The sequence below is a fragment of the Denticeps clupeoides genome, chromosome 3, assembly GCF_900700375.1.
Source record: "Denticeps clupeoides chromosome 3, fDenClu1.1, whole genome shotgun sequence".
In the NCBI taxonomy this organism is placed as follows: Eukaryota; Metazoa; Chordata; class Actinopteri; order Clupeiformes; family Denticipitidae; genus Denticeps; species Denticeps clupeoides.
This window is the reverse complement of record NC_041709.1, coordinates 15,573,530-15,590,852: the sequence shown is the minus strand read 5'-3', so window position 1 is coordinate 15,590,852 and position 17,323 is coordinate 15,573,530. Positions and strand designations below refer to the sequence as shown.

The 17,323-nt window shown below is 39.9% G+C and overlaps 1 protein-coding gene across 4 annotated transcripts in view; it reads left to right on the top strand.

Moving 5' to 3' along the window:
* The window catches only part of pde8b (phosphodiesterase 8B), a 43,988-nt gene that overhangs the window by 23,678 nt on the left and 2,987 nt on the right, over positions 1-17,323 (top strand). For 3 of the 4 annotated variants that reach the window (XM_028971523.1, XM_028971522.1, XM_028971525.1), the window contains exons 5-22: positions 244-301; positions 1,513-1,601; positions 1,856-1,934; positions 2,540-2,680; positions 2,885-2,973; positions 3,056-3,110; positions 6,128-6,182; positions 6,554-6,631; positions 8,085-8,161; positions 8,558-8,722; positions 10,373-10,418; positions 10,909-11,038; positions 11,430-11,628; positions 11,866-12,083; positions 12,192-12,330; positions 12,580-12,747; positions 13,196-13,325; positions 17,033-17,110. In XM_028971523.1, coding sequence (XP_028827356.1) covers positions 244-301; positions 1,513-1,601; positions 1,856-1,934; positions 2,540-2,680; positions 2,885-2,973; positions 3,056-3,110; positions 6,128-6,182; positions 6,554-6,631; positions 8,085-8,161; positions 8,558-8,722; positions 10,373-10,418; positions 10,909-11,038; positions 11,430-11,628; positions 11,866-12,083; positions 12,192-12,330; positions 12,580-12,747; positions 13,196-13,325; positions 17,033-17,110 — 1,994 coding nt within the window. Of the gene's footprint in view, positions 1-243; positions 302-1,512; positions 1,602-1,855; positions 1,935-2,539; positions 2,681-2,884; positions 2,974-3,055; positions 3,111-6,127; positions 6,183-6,553; positions 6,632-8,084; positions 8,162-8,557; positions 8,723-10,372; positions 10,419-10,908; positions 11,039-11,429; positions 11,629-11,865; positions 12,084-12,191; positions 12,331-12,579; positions 12,748-13,195; positions 13,326-17,032; positions 17,204-17,323 lie in introns of all 4 variants that reach the window. The other variant, XR_003749053.1, reaches the window with a different exon arrangement.

Here is a 17,323-nt window from a genome sequence, read left to right as displayed (position 1 = left end):
GAGATCCTTGTTCCCACAATTCTTTACTATAACTTCAGACCAAGGGACAGTGAATTGCAGCATAATTGCAGTAAGAAACTTTCACATTAAGATTTTATTGTTTAAAAAATGGCCAGGCCCGTGAATGAATGAATAACGGAAACATGTATTTCCTGCATCCAGAACAATCAGAGTGATATACTGTAAATGTCTAAATGCATGGCCCTGTTGATGATATTTTCTCTTTTTTGTTCTCCCCTGCAGCCCCTCGGATTCAGAGGAGCCATCTGTTCTTCCCCTGTTGTGTGCTGGATTCTCCAGAGTATGCATCATTCTGTATTTGGCTGTAGCATTATTTGCTGTTTCGCTGGCATTGTTCTTTTATGTCCTCTTGATCTGAAGATTTTGAGACAATTGCCTCAATGACTTGAACACCAAGTATTACCTTACTCACATATTATTATTATTATTATTATTATTATTATTATTATTATGGAATGATTTCATTGCTGGTCTCAGAGTAAGTAGCTGGATGAGGGGACGCCTTGGATTCTGGCCTGAAGGGCTGAGCATACCGGGAGAGGAACACCGTGTCTGTTTACATGATCTGTGTTATGAACAAGGCCGGTGCTGGGTCTCTGGATTAGGGTGAAGGCTTTTTTCTGAGAGGCACAGGATTACAGGATTCAGGAGAGTGATTACCATGGGCTGCACTTCCATTGTTACACTAATACACTGATCGTGAGGTGACAGGAGTTGTCTGCATGCCAGGAAGGCCACTGTGTCGTGTTTCAGTACGTGAAGAATCTTGTGAGGCTGATGGAGATGTGTGTGTGTGTGTGTGTGTGTGTGTGTGTGTGTGTGTGTGTGTGTGTGAGGGGGTATGGAATGGCTGCTCATGGGATGGGATTTACAGGAAGTCTTTTAATCCTGTGGAGTAACTGGTTCGAGTGAAGGACAGGAGAGGTGTGCTGTCCTCAATCTGCCTTCTCCTTTGATTTACAGCAAAAGTAATTCCTATATCTTATAGTATTAATAACATTACAAAACCTTTTCAGCCCATTCCAGTTGGAAATGCAGAAAAAAGACACAATAATTCACAATAAAGTATTATAATAATACTTACTACCCACTTACTACCATTGTGTCCCAGAGCAAGACACTTAACCCTAAATTGCTCCAGGGGGACTGTCCCCTGTAACTAATGATTGTAAGTCACTCTGGATAAGGGCGTCTGATAAATGCTGTAAACGTAATAATAAGTTGGGTGTATCTGATAAATTATCTGAGTCCATGTTAGGTTCTTTTTTTATGTTATATTTTTAGTTAGTTGTTGGTTCATCTTGATTGAATTCATGGGCTCATTCACTAGCACCTGAAGACCACTAATACAAATAATTTGACACATTTTTTCATTGCTGACCTCCTGCACATGTTTCACGGACTCCAAGGGGCCCTTGAGTGGACTCTGAGATCAAGGATGCATTTTTAGGATTGTTTAAATGTTTCTCGCTTTCTTTCTTTCGTTGGCAGAGGTTTGTGGAGAATAACAGCGTGTCAGCCTGCTATAATGAACTGATTCAGATCGAACAAGGGGAGGTGCGCTCAAACTTCAAACTCAGGTACGACCTTAGACCAGCAACAACGGGAAACTTCCAGTGCTGCTGTAATAAATGAGCCGTTAATAATCCAGGCCTCCATAATCCCCCCTTCTGTTACTGCGCTCGAGATGTGAATGAGAATGGTCTGGGTTATCCTGCACACTATGAAAGTAGAGAATAAGCTGCTAGGAGGGCGGAGTCGCTGACCCTGTAATATCAAGTGTGAAAGAGGCTTTTTCTGCTGGCCTTGCTGAATGGTGATTTGGCTTGTGCAGGGCCTGCAACTCTGTGTTCACTGCGCTGGAGCACTGCCAGGAGGCAGTGGAGATCACCAGTGAAGACCACATCATTCAGGTACCCCGATGGACCCATGCTCACTCTGGAACGATGTAAAGATTTGAAATAATTCAAAGTGAAAACTGTGATAGGAGCAATGCTTACTCTGTAGAAGGGTTTGTCCAAACCGGCACACAACCTTTAATTGAGCAAAGATTGATCACATCACTAATCTCATGAACTGTACCATTGAGGGTCCGTATAATGCTTATAATGCTTTATTTTATTGTATCTTTCCTTTATTTCTTTCCTGAAGATATGACACTTTGATAAAGTAGTCAGTGTACAACTAAATACACAGCAATTAACTTCTAAATCGCAGGCAACAAAGGTACTTACTTGTTAGCTACTGTATTTTTGTGTTTGAGCTTAGAAAATTGTGAAATACAGACAAATACATAATACAGTATAAATATTATATGTATGTTGCCTACATTCAATAATTTAGGTTATTTATGAGGTTATAATGATTGCTTTTAAAACAGTTTTAACATTATAATAAATTAATAACATTTTACATACATTACATTTCTAGTATATAAAATACATCTGTACTAAAATATAGACTTAGGTTAATGATATTAATGATAATAAAACCTTTTGCTCCTGTTCTTTTTCATCAGTATGTGAATCCTGCCTTTGAGAAGATGATGGGATACCATAAAGGGGAACTCATTGGCAAAGAGCTGACCGAGCTCCCCAAGAGTGACAAGAACAGAGCCGACCTGCTCGATACCATCAATACCTGCATCAGGAAAGGAAAGGTTAGACAATCAAAGGCAGTAGGCACATGCATCACCCACTCAGTGCTATTTACATGCATTCTATAAATATCCCTCATCAAAACAATACCTGTCAAAATCACATAAAATATTAATATATTGTGTGTGTCTGTGTGTGTGTGTGTGTGTGTGTGTGTGTGTGTGTGTGTGTGTGTGTGTGTGTGTGTGTGTGTGTGTGTGTGGTAGGAATGGCAGGGCATTTATTATGCCAGGAGGAAGTCTGGGGAGAGCATTCAGCAACATGTGAAAATCACCCCAGTCATAGGCCAGGGAGGGTAAGTACCACATTTTTACTATAACTGCGCAGTGTTCAGTCACAGCAGAACATTTCATAACTTTTTATTCATTTGCTTGCAGGAGGATCCGCCACTTTGTGTCAATTAAGAGACCCCACAGTGACAACAATAAACATGTGAGTCAGAAGTAAAAATATACTAGTTTGCTAGTTATCAGTATTTTGGAGAGAGAAAATGAATGTCCAACTGTGTCTTAAATGTCACAATACTTCCTTCTGAACATACTAAAAGCTTCATCTGAACAATTGGAATTCAAATTAATATAGTTAGTCTGACCTCACACTACAACTGACCAGATTTGTGGTCAATTATTGGATTTTTGTTCCTGTAGGTCCTGTTAGCCACGTGTTACAGAGGTAGTTTTAGGCATGCAAAATCTACTTAACCATTATAAAGTCTCATAGTCTCAAATGGTTTATGAGGTATCATGGTGGTTTAGTTCATTATTTATTAGCAATAGAACTGCAATGCCACAGTTTGCACATTATTATACATTATACATTTATATATGTGTTGAGTGATTTAGGTTTATGGTTGTTTTGGACATTTTCCCACGCACTTTACCTTAGAATTTAGAACCAGAATGAAATTCAGGTTCTGTACTAGTCTTGGCTTTGAAAATTGGACCATCAGCCACCCAACTAGCCTGGATGTCTAGTAATTGATCAGTCCAATCGAAAATATGGTGTGAATATTGAAAAGCTTAACCCTCTATAAAGCTAATAAACTGACGTAAATGTTCTTGTCATATTTCCAGTGACTTGTTTACATAAGGGCCCATGGTTCCCATCTGCATTTGTCACATGACATGATAGATGGCATAGTTTGTTCAGGGGCAGGTGTTAGGCCTTAATTCATCTTGGGGGAGAATTTCGTTATGCTCCACTCAGCTTCCAAAGGATCCCCCCTGCCATGGCAGCCAAGGGCAGCAGACAGGCATCCTGGCTATTTATACCCAGTCAAAGCTGAACCCTGACCAACATTAGCATCAGAGCTAGCCTTTCATCTTGCATGCGTGTGTATTTGCACGTCTGTCAAAAAAGAAAGAGCAAGTAAATCAGCCCCTTCAATCCCTTATGGCCATATTCCCTTTTCCCCATTGGATGAAATGTGGCCCTTTCCAAAAAACAAACTGTTCTTTGTACCCCTGTTATGGCCCGTGTTTACACAGAGTTCTGTGCTGTATGTCATCCCGAACCGCCAAGGTGCCACTGAGGTGCCACTAAGCAAAGCACCGTCCCCACACACTGAAAATCAAATTCTAATTTTATTTGTCATGTACACAGTCATACACGGTCTGATATGCAGTGAAATGCTTTTGTGAACCAACATGCAAATATTGCGAACATAACCAAATATTAAAATTTTATGTTTTAAACATAAAATATGTGTGACAGGTAGGGTGAAGGTATGCAAATGTGTAAAGTGGAGTGAAAATTTGTGCAAAATTCTGCAAAAAAACTGCTTCCCGGGCGCCTGTCATGGCTTCCCACCGCTCACCAAGGCTGATGGGTTAAAAGCGGAGACCACATTTCTTTGTGTGCACTGGGCGCTGTGCTGTGATATAAGTTGATTTTTGCCTTGCACCTTGCCAGGTCTTGAGAGACATGCCCTTTTGTGCCTTGTGGTCATGTATGCTATGGGCAATCAAGTAGGGGGTTGCATGCTGTACCTATGGTTTTCAAATTAAGCATTTTTCCTAAACTATAATTTATGCTTTTAATTTGTGTGTAATGTTATGACACAGATTGTGGTGTGTCTGATGGTACCATTTGTGAATTTCCTATACACTGACCCCATAAATACCTCACATGTGTTGGGTTTGAGCATGTTAGACCAGCTATTGATAAGATTAGATTAGATTAGATTCAAGTTTATTGTTATTACACATGTACAAATAAAGGCCAACAAAATGCAGTTTAGGTCTAACCAAAAGTGCAATAAGCAGCAAGTGCAGGATAAAGGTAAGATAAGTAATGGCTATACATAACATGTACATGTACAGGAAGAGACTGATTAATATTTACAGATGGATGTACAGTAGTATGTTATAATATATTAACTATAGATATGTATAAAAAGTGTATAATCAAATTCTACAAATGTGTATATGCAATGTATATGTATATTTATATTTACAGTTGTACATGTACAATGTAGTGCAATGATTATGTGCAAAAATGTGCAAGATTAAATAGTACGGTGGTTATCAGGAGTGTATGGGGGGCAGAGGAGTTCAGCAAGGAGACAGCTCTGGGGAAAAAGCTGTTCCTAATTCTGCTGGTTCTTGCACTGAGGTTGCTTGAGCAAGGTACACAGCTAATTGTTGTGTATCACAATGACAAAAGCAATCACTTTCACTTTATTGCTACTCAGGTGAAAGATGTAAGTGCAAGAGAGTTGTTTCTCATATGGTGACACATGCATGTCCTCTGGGTGACAAGTGGACATTTTTCAGTGGATTACAGTTGAACTGGGTTCTTTATGAAGCATTCTCATAGAGCAGTCTTGATGAATTGTGGTGGTTTGACTTGCTATGCTCAGTGTTCTGTCCATCAAGAATGACATCATATGTCAAATTCAAATTCAAACTATATTTGTAATGTACACAGTCATACACGGTATGATATGCAGTGAAATGCTTTTGCGACTGTTATAGACCTCAATATTGCAAATATTCAAGTGGAACCAATATGCAAATATCGCAAACATAACCAAATATTCTTAGACATAAAATACGTGTAACAGGTAGGGTGAAGGTGTGCAAATGGGTAAAGTAAAGTGAAAATTTGTGCAAAATTCTGGAGTCCAGAAGTGATTGAGAGATTGAAAAGTATACATGCATACATACACACACACAATTTAAATATAATTAACAGAGCCAAATGCTTAATTTACTGTGTCATATGAATGAATGATGATTGATTGACCCATATTTGTGGACGAGAAAGTGTTGAAATTGGAAAAAAATATTCAAACTGATACTAAATAGTAGTTTAAGATAGGATAATGTTTCAAATTTGAAAATGTATTATGTAAATTTATTTATATATTGATCAATGTATATATTCATCAATTTTCAGTATTTATTGTCATATATATGTGGTCATGTAGCTATGGTATTTTCCCCCAGGTACATAAGCTGAGCAGAGAGGAGCGATGCTGTGGGGGAGAGAACTCACAATCAGGTACCATGCTTTCTGTGTATTCATTACATTCCAAGTCACTAATCTCATATAGTCTCAGGTCATGTCATGATGAAATTGTGCAGGATGGAAATAATGCTTTATGGAAAAAAACTTTCCATTTCTCTGCAATGTTCATGTAATTGGTTGTCATCCCAATGGAGTTTTGTCAGTCGGGTTCAGTTGAATTGGGTCCCTTATTGAGTAACTGAAAATGATTGATTGATTATAAGATATATAATTATAAGAATTTTTTTTTTGCTATTAGAAAAGCAGCTAAAACTACACCCTCTTTTAATGATTCACTGTGCCAGTGAAGTACAACTATTGTGTCTTATTCTTCTGAGAAGATCTGACTGCTTATTTCCTCCTAGATTGTAATTCCCTACGTTACAAGGACAGGAGGAAAGAATCCATAGATGTGAGGTCCATCAGCTCCCGGAGCAGCGATGGTGAGGGCGGGTGCTTATTTTCTAATGCACCAGATACTGTACTAGAATGAAGAAGGACGGTCTTTCTGACATTGACATCTGACATTTTCGAACAGTATTTTACATTTCTATGTGTCTGTGCATCAGTTTGTTAGGACATGTTTTAAGAATATTTCAGTGATATGGATGTGTCTGCCTAGTAAATATGTCTGTGAGGCAGAGAGACAAAAATACAAAAGAAAGCAAGTACAATGTGTGCAGTTTGAATGGGAGAGAGTGAATGTAAAGAATAAAGGGATTTAAAGAGAATTGGAAATAGAAAGAGTCATGTGAATCATACTTCCTGATGGGTTGTGCTCGAGCTGGAGACCTCAAAGAGATGTCACGGGCACAGATGACATCAGCACTCCCACCCCCTTGCTTCAATTTGGCACAGCTGTAGCTATTTTGAGGACTGCGTGAAGAGGTGCTTCTCATTCCATTCCACTCTTCCTCTATATTGTGTCTATAGCCTGAGCTCACGTCACCTGTTTTCCCATCTTTTTGTCTTTCAGCATCTCTTTTGAACAGAAACAATCTTGTTTTTAAATGCCCTTGTTCAAAAATGTGTGATTGCTCTAAATCTTCAATACTAGAGGGAACTGGAGCTTCAGAGTTTAACAGCTCAAGTGACTCAATGGGTGTACTACTAAATACTAAATGTTCAGAAAACTAAAAAGAAGTATTGAAACAGTCCTTATCATTTTATTTACTTTATTTAGAATAATGTTATTAATAAAAATGTATATTACTTTTAGAACACAATGAAAATATTTTTTCATTCATGATTATTTTTTTCAGGTTGATGCTGATATGCCAGTTACCAACTGTAGCATATTACATTAAACATGAGAAGTTCACAAGTCAGAAGTATTTTTAAAATGATACAATGATTACACATGCATTTACAAGAATATATATTTTATATTCAATTACACATGCCTTCTGAGTCAGTTCTTTCTTTCTTCCTTATTTCTAAATTGTAAATGAATACTGACAACCTCCACACCATGAAGGAACACAAATGGAATTATGTAATATTAACTCCTTCAAGACTGTTGTAAAGCCATTCCCAGTGAATAGTTCATGAAGCTGATTGAGAAAATGCCAAGAGCTTGCAAAGCTGTCATCTAAGCAAATGGAGGCTACTTTGAAGAATCTAAAATATAAAGCTTTTTTTTTTGCTACATAATTAATAATTAATAATAATAATTATTTAGTTTGGATGTGTCATCTACAATGTAGAAAATAAAATAATAAACCATTGAGTGAGAAGGCGTGTTTTGAGTACTAGTGTATATTCTAAAAACATTAGGGTCATCAATGACTGTAAATCAGGCCCAGTGTGTTCTACTGTACTATGGATGGACCACTTTTTGTTCTTCTGTTCTAACTTTGTGTATTGACACATTTGTTCTTCTCTCTGTTCTTCCAGCTCCTAGTCTGCAGAACAGAAGGTACTCGTCTATGGCCAGGATTCACTCCATGACAATAGAAGCCCCCATTACCAAGGTAGGATTAAACAGGAAACCTTCTTTTTCCACACATTGTCCAGAAGCAGCCTAGTAGTTACACACAGAACGGTTGGTTGCAGAACAGTTTTCCATTGCCTTTCCATTGACAGTATTCTAACATGTGGAGAACTGATTGCAAGACGTACAGTACAGTGTGCTTCTTGTGTTTTCCACCATTACCATGTAAGTGCTCTGTGGTATGCCTGTGTTTTTCTCTCATTTGAGCAAAGCTGAAGACCCGGTCAGGCTAATGCTATAAAGCACTGTTGCCCACACATAATTACTCTGGGATTCCATTTAGGATTCCCACTGGGCATTCCAACTGACTACCAAAGACACAAACATGCATCTAGAGAAAGAACAACTGTCTTCATTGATGTCTGCTGTGCTGTAGGTCATAAACATCATTAATGCAGCCCAGGAGAGCAGCCCAGTGACGGTGGCTGAGGCCCTGGACCGAGTCCTGGAGATCCTCAGAACCACCGAGCTCTACTCCCCGCAGTTGGCCTCCAAAGAGGATGACCCGCACACCAATGACCTAGTGGGGGGGCTCATGAGCGTAAGTCTAGTTAGTCAACTTAGTTCAGAATGCAGAAGTGCTTTTTATATTATTATTGTTATTATTATATATTTATTTTTTTATAATATTGTGTTCAAAATGTATACTGTTTTTAACGCCCCACATGCACAATATGTGTAATGTGTAATATTTTGCATTTTGATACCTGTGACTTTCCACAAAATGGAATCCAGGACTTTGATTCATTACAAATTTCTGTTGCTCGTTCCCATACCTTGTCCATTCTCCTGTAATTATAATTATACTATCATTATTTTAATGAAGACTGTAAAGTATTACAGTACTACTACCAATTTATAGCATATTGTAATGTATATACGCTACCAGTTTGGACACATCTACTCATTTATGGGTCTTGCGTTTTCTTAGATTATTAAACAAAACTGAAGACACAGGACTGTGAAATAAAACATGTGAGGTTATGTAATAAAAAAGTTTAAAAGTTAAGTCTCTCCAATGGAGGGAGCTTTCACTGTGATGGCAGCATTTCACACTCTTGGATTCTCTTCACCACCTTAAGTTAGACAATGGGGACGGTTTATGTTGAGCACTTTCTTATCATTCACTCACGTTAATGATCATCTCATGAAGTGGCTTCTGATGATGACAATAATGAACAAAGCAGCCATGAAAGTAAAAAGAAGTGACTCTAAAAAAAACAGATTCATCAAACAAACTTCACTTCCCCCTGTACAAAAGTACTAAATATGTTTCTTGTATTGGTACCCGCCAAAGAGTAGCTGCGTCCTAACTTATGACTGGTAGTGTATATATGATTAATGTTGCACAAAATGGTATTAAATAATTCATTTCCAGTGAAAGAGTCATGAAAGACTTGAAATAAGAATAAAGTTATTTTAATAAATATAGCAATTGGGTGGAAATATAACAGAATAAAAGAGGACTAAGGCTAGGGGAAATGTTCAGAAAGCTAAAATGCAAGCAAATATTAATGTGTGAAGAGACCATGAGACACAGACAGAAATCTTTTGGTGCTTTGAAGGAGCATATTAAGATACGAAACCTTTACTTTATTACAAATCATAACTGTGTCTTTACTCCATGATCTCAAGGTCAATCTAAAAAAGCATGAGTAGGTGTGTGCCGTCTTCTGACTGTGTGTACTGTTGACTGTGTGTGTTTTTTTTATGCAGCATTAATTGATTGTGAATATTCTATTATTGGCCTAATCTCAAAAGTCAGCAGCAGTACAGTACAGAATTCATACCTATAGATAGAGGGGTCAATGGTGACCCTAAGCTCACAAAGCATCTTTGACGCTAGACAAAAAGGATTCCAAAAACAAGGGAAATGTCATCAGCGTACTCCAGGTTCCCACAACCCCAAATTCCCGAGTGAAATTCTGCAGCTGGATGGTTGTGTCTTCATCAGACAGATGTTTGTGTATATGGAGCACCATTAGCCACAGCTTCCTGTCGGATGCTGGTGCTGGGTTATCACTGGGTTAAGCAAGCAGCATTGCGGCTGAATAGATGTGACCCAAACGTGGCAGTTTTTCAGCAACTAACAGAGGTTTATCGAAGCTTTCATTGGAAAGGAAGCATACAGCCAGCTTACCTCCCATTTGCCTGTGAGACGGTTACATGTTTTCTGTTGTTTGTCTTCCAGGATGGCTTAAGAAGACTCTCTGGCAATGAGTATGTTTTTTCCAAAAGTACGTATCGAACCACATACATACATTTCTGGACCTCAGGTGCATTAAAATGTACTTTATTTTGAACTCTTAAGTACAGGACGTTCCACCAGTGTGTTTGAGTGGTGTAGGTTTTAAGCTCATTTGATGGAAATGGGGAGTAGCACAATTGTTATGTAACCCAATCAATTTCAGGCAGAGGGCAAATAATGAACAACTGTCATGGTTTACTGAAACATGGCATAAACATTAATGCTCTGTCCTGACATAATGAGACGTGACTCGCTTCTCGGAAACCTGGATGCTTCCTGTGATGGGCAATAAATGGCTATTATGCGGTGCATGGACAGCATCCTGTGTAATGAGTAATGTGGTGTTATGGTGCGTTTTTTACTTGACACTGAATAATAGCTTTATACCGAAATGTGGTGCACACCACTGTACTGTGATGTGTTAAAGCAGTAAAATAGTCAGTAATCAGATGTCTTTATCTTCTCCCTCACTCTGTCAGACATCAGTCAGAGCCAGCTGGCCATGCCGGTCACTTTGAGTGACATCCCACCCTCCATCGCAGAACTGCTGGAGGAAGAGCATCGCTGGGAATTCAACATCCTGGAGCTGGAGGCTGCCACGCACAAGAGGCAAGTGCTTTAGAGAAACACGTCAACTTTGGATAAAGTGAAGTGATTGTCATTGGGAAAAACTGCAGCACAGCACACGGTGCACACAATGAAGCGTGTCCTCTACTTTTAACCATCACCTTTGGTGAGCAGTGGGTAGCCATGACAGGCGCCCGGGGAGCAGTGTGTGGGGATGGTGCTTTGCTCAGTGGCACCTTGGTAGCTCCTTTTTCGAACCAGCAACCTTACGATTATGGGTACGCTTCCTTATCCACTAGGCAACCACTGCAGTGGCCTCACGTGTTTTATTTCACGTCTGTGATAAATAAAATTACACATGTAAATGAGGGAAAAGACTGTCCCATGTATTTGCACATCCCTGCGTTATAGCGTTGTGCTGATTGGTTTTCAGGCCATTAACGTACCTGGGGCTGAAGATCTTTGCCAGCTTCAGGGTCTGTGAATTTCTGAACTGCACTGAGGCCACGCTGAGGTCTTGGCTGCAGGTAATAGAGGCGAACTACCATGCCTCCAACTCTTACCACAACTCAACCCATGCAGCTGATGTCCTGCACGCCACAGCATATTTCCTACGTAAAGATAAAGTCAAGGTATGTGCAAATGTTGTAAAAATGTACGCAAAACAATGCAGATGGATCTACCTATGCATTGTTGGATTTTTAAAACATATTGTTTATATTAATATACAATGCATTAGGACTTGTGAAGTACTTCATGAAAATATGGGCAAACCGAAAATATTCCTGGTATAAGTCCCGGGATAAGTCACCATCTCTCTGTACTGAAGATGCCTCATGAGGTTCATGTAGAACTCCCTGCATTTTCAGAGCAGTCTGGACCAACTTGATGAGGTGGCAGCTTTAATTGCAGCAACGGTTCATGACGTGGACCATCCCGGGCGCACCAACTCCTTCCTCTGCAACGCGGGTAGTGAACTAGCACTCCTGTACAACGACACAGCAGTTCTGGAGAGTCACCATGCAGCCCTGGCATTTCAGCTCACCGTTCGAGATGTGAAGTGTAACATCTTCAAGAACACGGACAGGTGAGATTTTGTTCTCAAACACTGACACTTCATATACTGGTCAGGAATAGTCTCACTGTGGCAAACGCTGTGTAATGTGCTGATGTCCATGTCTGCGCTGGTCCACAGGGCTCGATTTCGTACTCTGAGGCAGTCCATCATCGACATGGTGCTGGCCACAGAGATGACACGGCATTTCGAACATGTCAATAAGTTTGTCAACAGCATCAACAAGCCCATGGCGGCCATTGACGAGTCCAGCTCAAATGTAAGATATTTTGTATCTTTCCTACCACGTTTCTGAATGACAATTTTCTGAACTGCCGGCATATTTACAGTTTGGACTGAAGGCCTTACCTTTATATTTGTTGAAATAAATGAAAAACCTTGATTCCTGCCATTTTTCCATATCATATACACAATATGTATTTTATCTATATGAAATAATTGTACAGCCAACCCTGATAGTAAAATATGCTTTTCTGCGTCTCTGCTGCTCTGCTGCTTGTTGTTCCAGAGCGAGGGTAGCGAAACCGAAGGGCCAGCTAGCTTTCGGAATTCTCCAGAAAATCGTCTTCTGATCAAACGCATGATGATTAAATGCGCTGACGTGGCCAATCCCTGTCGACCACTGGAGCTTTGCATCGAGTGGGCGGGGCGCATCTCCGAGGAGTACTTTGCTCAGGTACACATATCCAGACACAGTTTACAGGTTCTACAGGCTTGTGTTTCAGTACTGTTAACAGGGATGAAAACAGGTCTGGCACTTCCTGTTATGTGAATGTGAGACAGAATACATTTTTATTTAATGTAAGAAAGAGAATGAAAGAAATTGAACATATTGAAGATCCAGCCATATATAGGATGCCCATCATTAGCAATATGATCGGCCATTCAGGTAATCCTTATTTTTACTTTTATTAAAGGTATAGGGCATGCCCGAACATTTTTTATGGTTGGATGTCTGTATGAGTTCTAGAGTACAGCACTGATTTGAAACTACCCCTGCCTGTAAACCAGATATTTTATCTGTGCTTGTGGAAGGGACATTTAAAACATTCTTCTTCAGTAACCTCAGTGGTTTATGCATTCATCACTCATTCTCGTCTCTCTTTTACATGTGCACACATCAGACGGATGAAGAAAAGAGGCAGGGTCTCCCTGTAGTGATGCCCGTCTTTGACAGAAACACTTGCAGCGTTCCAAAATCCCAGATATCTTTCATCGACTATTTCATAACGGACATGTTCGATGCCTGGGATGGTAAGACATTTTGTTTCCTGCCGCTGTTTTCCAGTGTTTTTGCAAACCTTAATACACATCAGTCAAGTATGTAAACATACTTCATATCTGATGCAAGGTTGAATTTTGCTCTGTTTGGTTCATTGGCTGTATCTGCAATGAAATTGACCAAAAACACTGTCTGTGGCCACAAGCCAGAGACCACAAGCCAAAGCTGGGTCAGCGGCCACAAGCCGAAGCTGGTTTCAGCATGACAGGGACTTTCCCCAGTCTGCACTATTGGGTTAAAACTGGACAGAAACTCTGGTTAAATGCGGATGATGGCAGTCGGGGCAAGATTGGCATGCAAGTGTAAATAAGTGGATGAGAGCCTGGTTTCAGTGAGAGAATTACATGCTTTCAAAAGCTTTGCGGGAAAGTTCTGGTACTGGACAGGTTCTAGGTGCATGCTGAGGATGTTGCTTCAGAATTATTCCCCCGTCCCACTGCACCTCAGACCCCAAGAACAAACATGTTTACCGTCAACAGCCAGTGCTGATGTCACGGAAAGTTTAAAAAAAGGCAAGTGGAGTGAAGCAGGGCTGCACGAGACTGGGGATGGGGGAGTGGAGGAGGAGGGGCGGGGAAGTTTCCGGGGCGAGGGGGTGGGGTGGATATGTTCTGGAGAAGCTGGGGGTCAGGATGCGGTGAAGCGGACTCTCTGGGGCTCAGAGAAGCTCCTCATTCCCTCATTTACAGGTCAGAGGGGGATCAGCCTGTACTCGAGGGGCGGACAGTAACCAGCACATGGACTCATTGAACTGCAGCGAGCAGGGAACTGTTAATTAGAGCATTATGACACACACACAAACACACACCATCCTCGCCCAATCTGACCCTAGTGCACTACAGCATGGAGGCATGTTGATCATGTCGCAACTAAAGAGGGGTTATTCACCCTGTTGTCATTTTTCTCCAGTTTGTTTATGGATTATATTTGTGTGTTTGGGACTTAGGCTTTCCTTATATAAATTGTTAACATTGTGTATGTTGGAACAAGAAAGGAGGAGGGTTTGTTTATTTATTTATTATTTGTGCGTTTATTTATTTTCAGAAATGGGAGTACGTAATCCTACCCATTCACTGTCAGTCTGTGTCAAATTAAACTGTAAATTCTCATCCCCATAAACCAATTTCATTATGTCACTGCTCAGTGGCTCAGGATGCCAGATTGATGAAAAGGTCTCAGCAAAAGCAGCGCGGTGACCTGCTTTAGCGTGGAACAGATATTGCACACAACCTGACCTGATCATGTTCAGAATATGTCTACATCTGCTTCCTGAAGTAGGGCTGAAATGAGTATTCGAGTAACTCCAATTATTCAAATTCAAAAAAACATTTGAGGTAAATTCTTTGACTCAAAGCTTTGTTTCCATCTATTATCGTATCACTGTCACTTTGTAGACTAGTGCACAGCACCGGTTTGTTTTACGCTGTATGGCAGTGGTGCGTAAAAGCACTTGAAACAAGTGTCCTCGCTTGAACTGCACTTCTCCAAGCGGGCTCGGAGCATCTAAAAGGAATCGGATTTTTATGACATTTGTAGCCTGTGTTATTTCTTCACGATTGATAAAATGGCAGAAATCATGTCTTTATGTTTACAATAGAAAAACACAAACATGTTCAATAGTTACAGCCCTAACCAGGAGGTTTTCATAATAAAGGGATCAATTAAGAACATAATAGAGATAATTAAAATGAAATAAAATAACGTTAGAATACCAGTGTCCTGCCCAGATGATTGAGGGCCTGTCGGCTCTTATTAGAACCTGAAGTTTCTTCTTTTTTTTGTTGCTGTTAGAATTAGGTTATGGTAGCGATTAGGGAATAAAGCAACCAGAAATTATGCTTTTTGAGTGATTAAACAGTAACACTACAGTAGCTAGATGGCTAACCAGTTAACCATACTGCTGCAAAGGATTTTTTTAATAATCTCAAATGGAGGCACAGCAATTACATTGACTTACTTTCTGTTCATTAATTGTACTGGTTTAGAGCATGTCATTTAACATTCAACAGGATAGTAATTTTGCCATTCAAGTTGGGTTCATTGAAAAAGCTGAGTTTCTACATTAGTAATTATGACTTTGGCCATTCATGTGCTCTGAACCTTCTGGTGGCATGTAAAGGCAGCATCTACTGCAGCATTGCTTCAGGTCAATGAGTCATGGTTACCATGGTTTCTGTTGCCACAGTCAGGGAACTGAGGTCAGTAGGCCTATAGTAGAAAGTAAGATGCGTTGAGACTTTAAGCATGTCTGGCTAATATGGACTAAATGGAGAGCTGTATGCCCTGCTGGCTGGCTGGCTGGCTGGCCGGCCACCAGAATCAGATTCACGCTGACGTCTCTACACCCACCTACCCGAACCCAACTCTTAATGCTGGAGTTCCCAGATGGTGGAACAAGCCACCAACTACAGTCAGAGAAGCTTCTTAAAATACTACATGAATAAAATTAGAAATTATGGTGCAGTTGAACCCGCATTTGCTGATGCACCACATGCTCATGTGAAGAATGCCTGTGTTATCAGCGCAACTGTCTTCTGTTTTTTACAATAATCAAAAAGAAGTGACCAATTTTAATCCATTGGAAGACTAGTTGGTGCTGTAATGGACCTCTGTACATTTTAAGCAGATGTTCCTTCATTACCAGCCACTTTCAACGACCATAGTTGTTTACAACATTAACAATGTCTGGACAAAAGTGTTTTGTGTCATCTTGATGTTATTTTAATGGAAAGGGACTAACTGACCTTACATTTACATTTACAGCATTTATCAGACGCCCTTATCCAGAGCGACTTACAATCAGTAGTTAGAGGGACAAAAGTTTGTAGTAAGGGGGTTTGAACCTGGGTCTTCTCGTTCATAGGCGAGTGTTTTACTCACTAGGCTACTACCCACCCTTTCACTCTTATGTAAGACTATATGCTCTTTTGTAGTTTACACACTCTGAACTGAGTAGCACTCTTTAAACTCGAGTGGTTGTCCCCATCTGTAAGTTGTAAGTGTCTGTAAGTATTTACAGACACTTTTACTTGAAATATATTTAATTTCAAAGTCAAATATACACTAAAGTATGTCATGAAATCTGTCATTCATCTTTAATCATGAGTTATTACGTAGTGACAACTGTTGCATAACTGTTTCCTTTATTATAACCCCCAGGCGACTTAATTATTCAATAGTCAAATGTTTTGTCACTTTATTGAACATCAGACATTGCATTTGACAGTGCTGTGGGTGGCAGCCTGTAATGGAATTTCTCTGCTGTGACAATGTGAATTTCCCACTTGTGGGACTAATAAAGTATCATCATCATCATGTCAAATTAAAGACATTCTGTTTCAAGATTGTTGTGCAAAAAGGTACAGTTTTTTCACCTAAAATTAGCAAGAGCTCCCTTGCAAAACTGATAATAGATCATAATAAATCACTGTACTTTTATTTAGGTATATAAGTACATTTGAAGGTAAATACTTTCTCAAGTGGTCCTCAAGGGAGGACTTTTACTTATACTGGAGTACAATTTTACCTTTTAGGCTTGTGTACCACTGCTCATGAGTTGCTCATCACTTGTTTCTAATACAGCAAGTGTTGACTGTATACTGATTTTAATAAATCGATTTTTAAATCGACACTATCTGACCGTGTGTCATTTAATTGCACCTCTGTCTTTTCTCTCCAGCCTTCGCCAGTCTGCCTGGACTGATGGAGCATCTGGCCGAGAACTATAAGTACTGGAAGAGTCTGGATGAGATGAAGTGTAAGAGCTTGCGTCCACCCCCTCCCCAGTGACCCTACGAGCAACTCCCTTTCACCTCTCCCCAACAGTTCCTGTCTTCTTATCAGGGAAGAGGTGGGGAATGTAGCCCTTGTCTTTAACCTCCCCACTGTGATTTTAATAATCTCAACAACAAAACAAAGAAAAAAGGACACACACACACACACACACACACACACACACACACACACACAC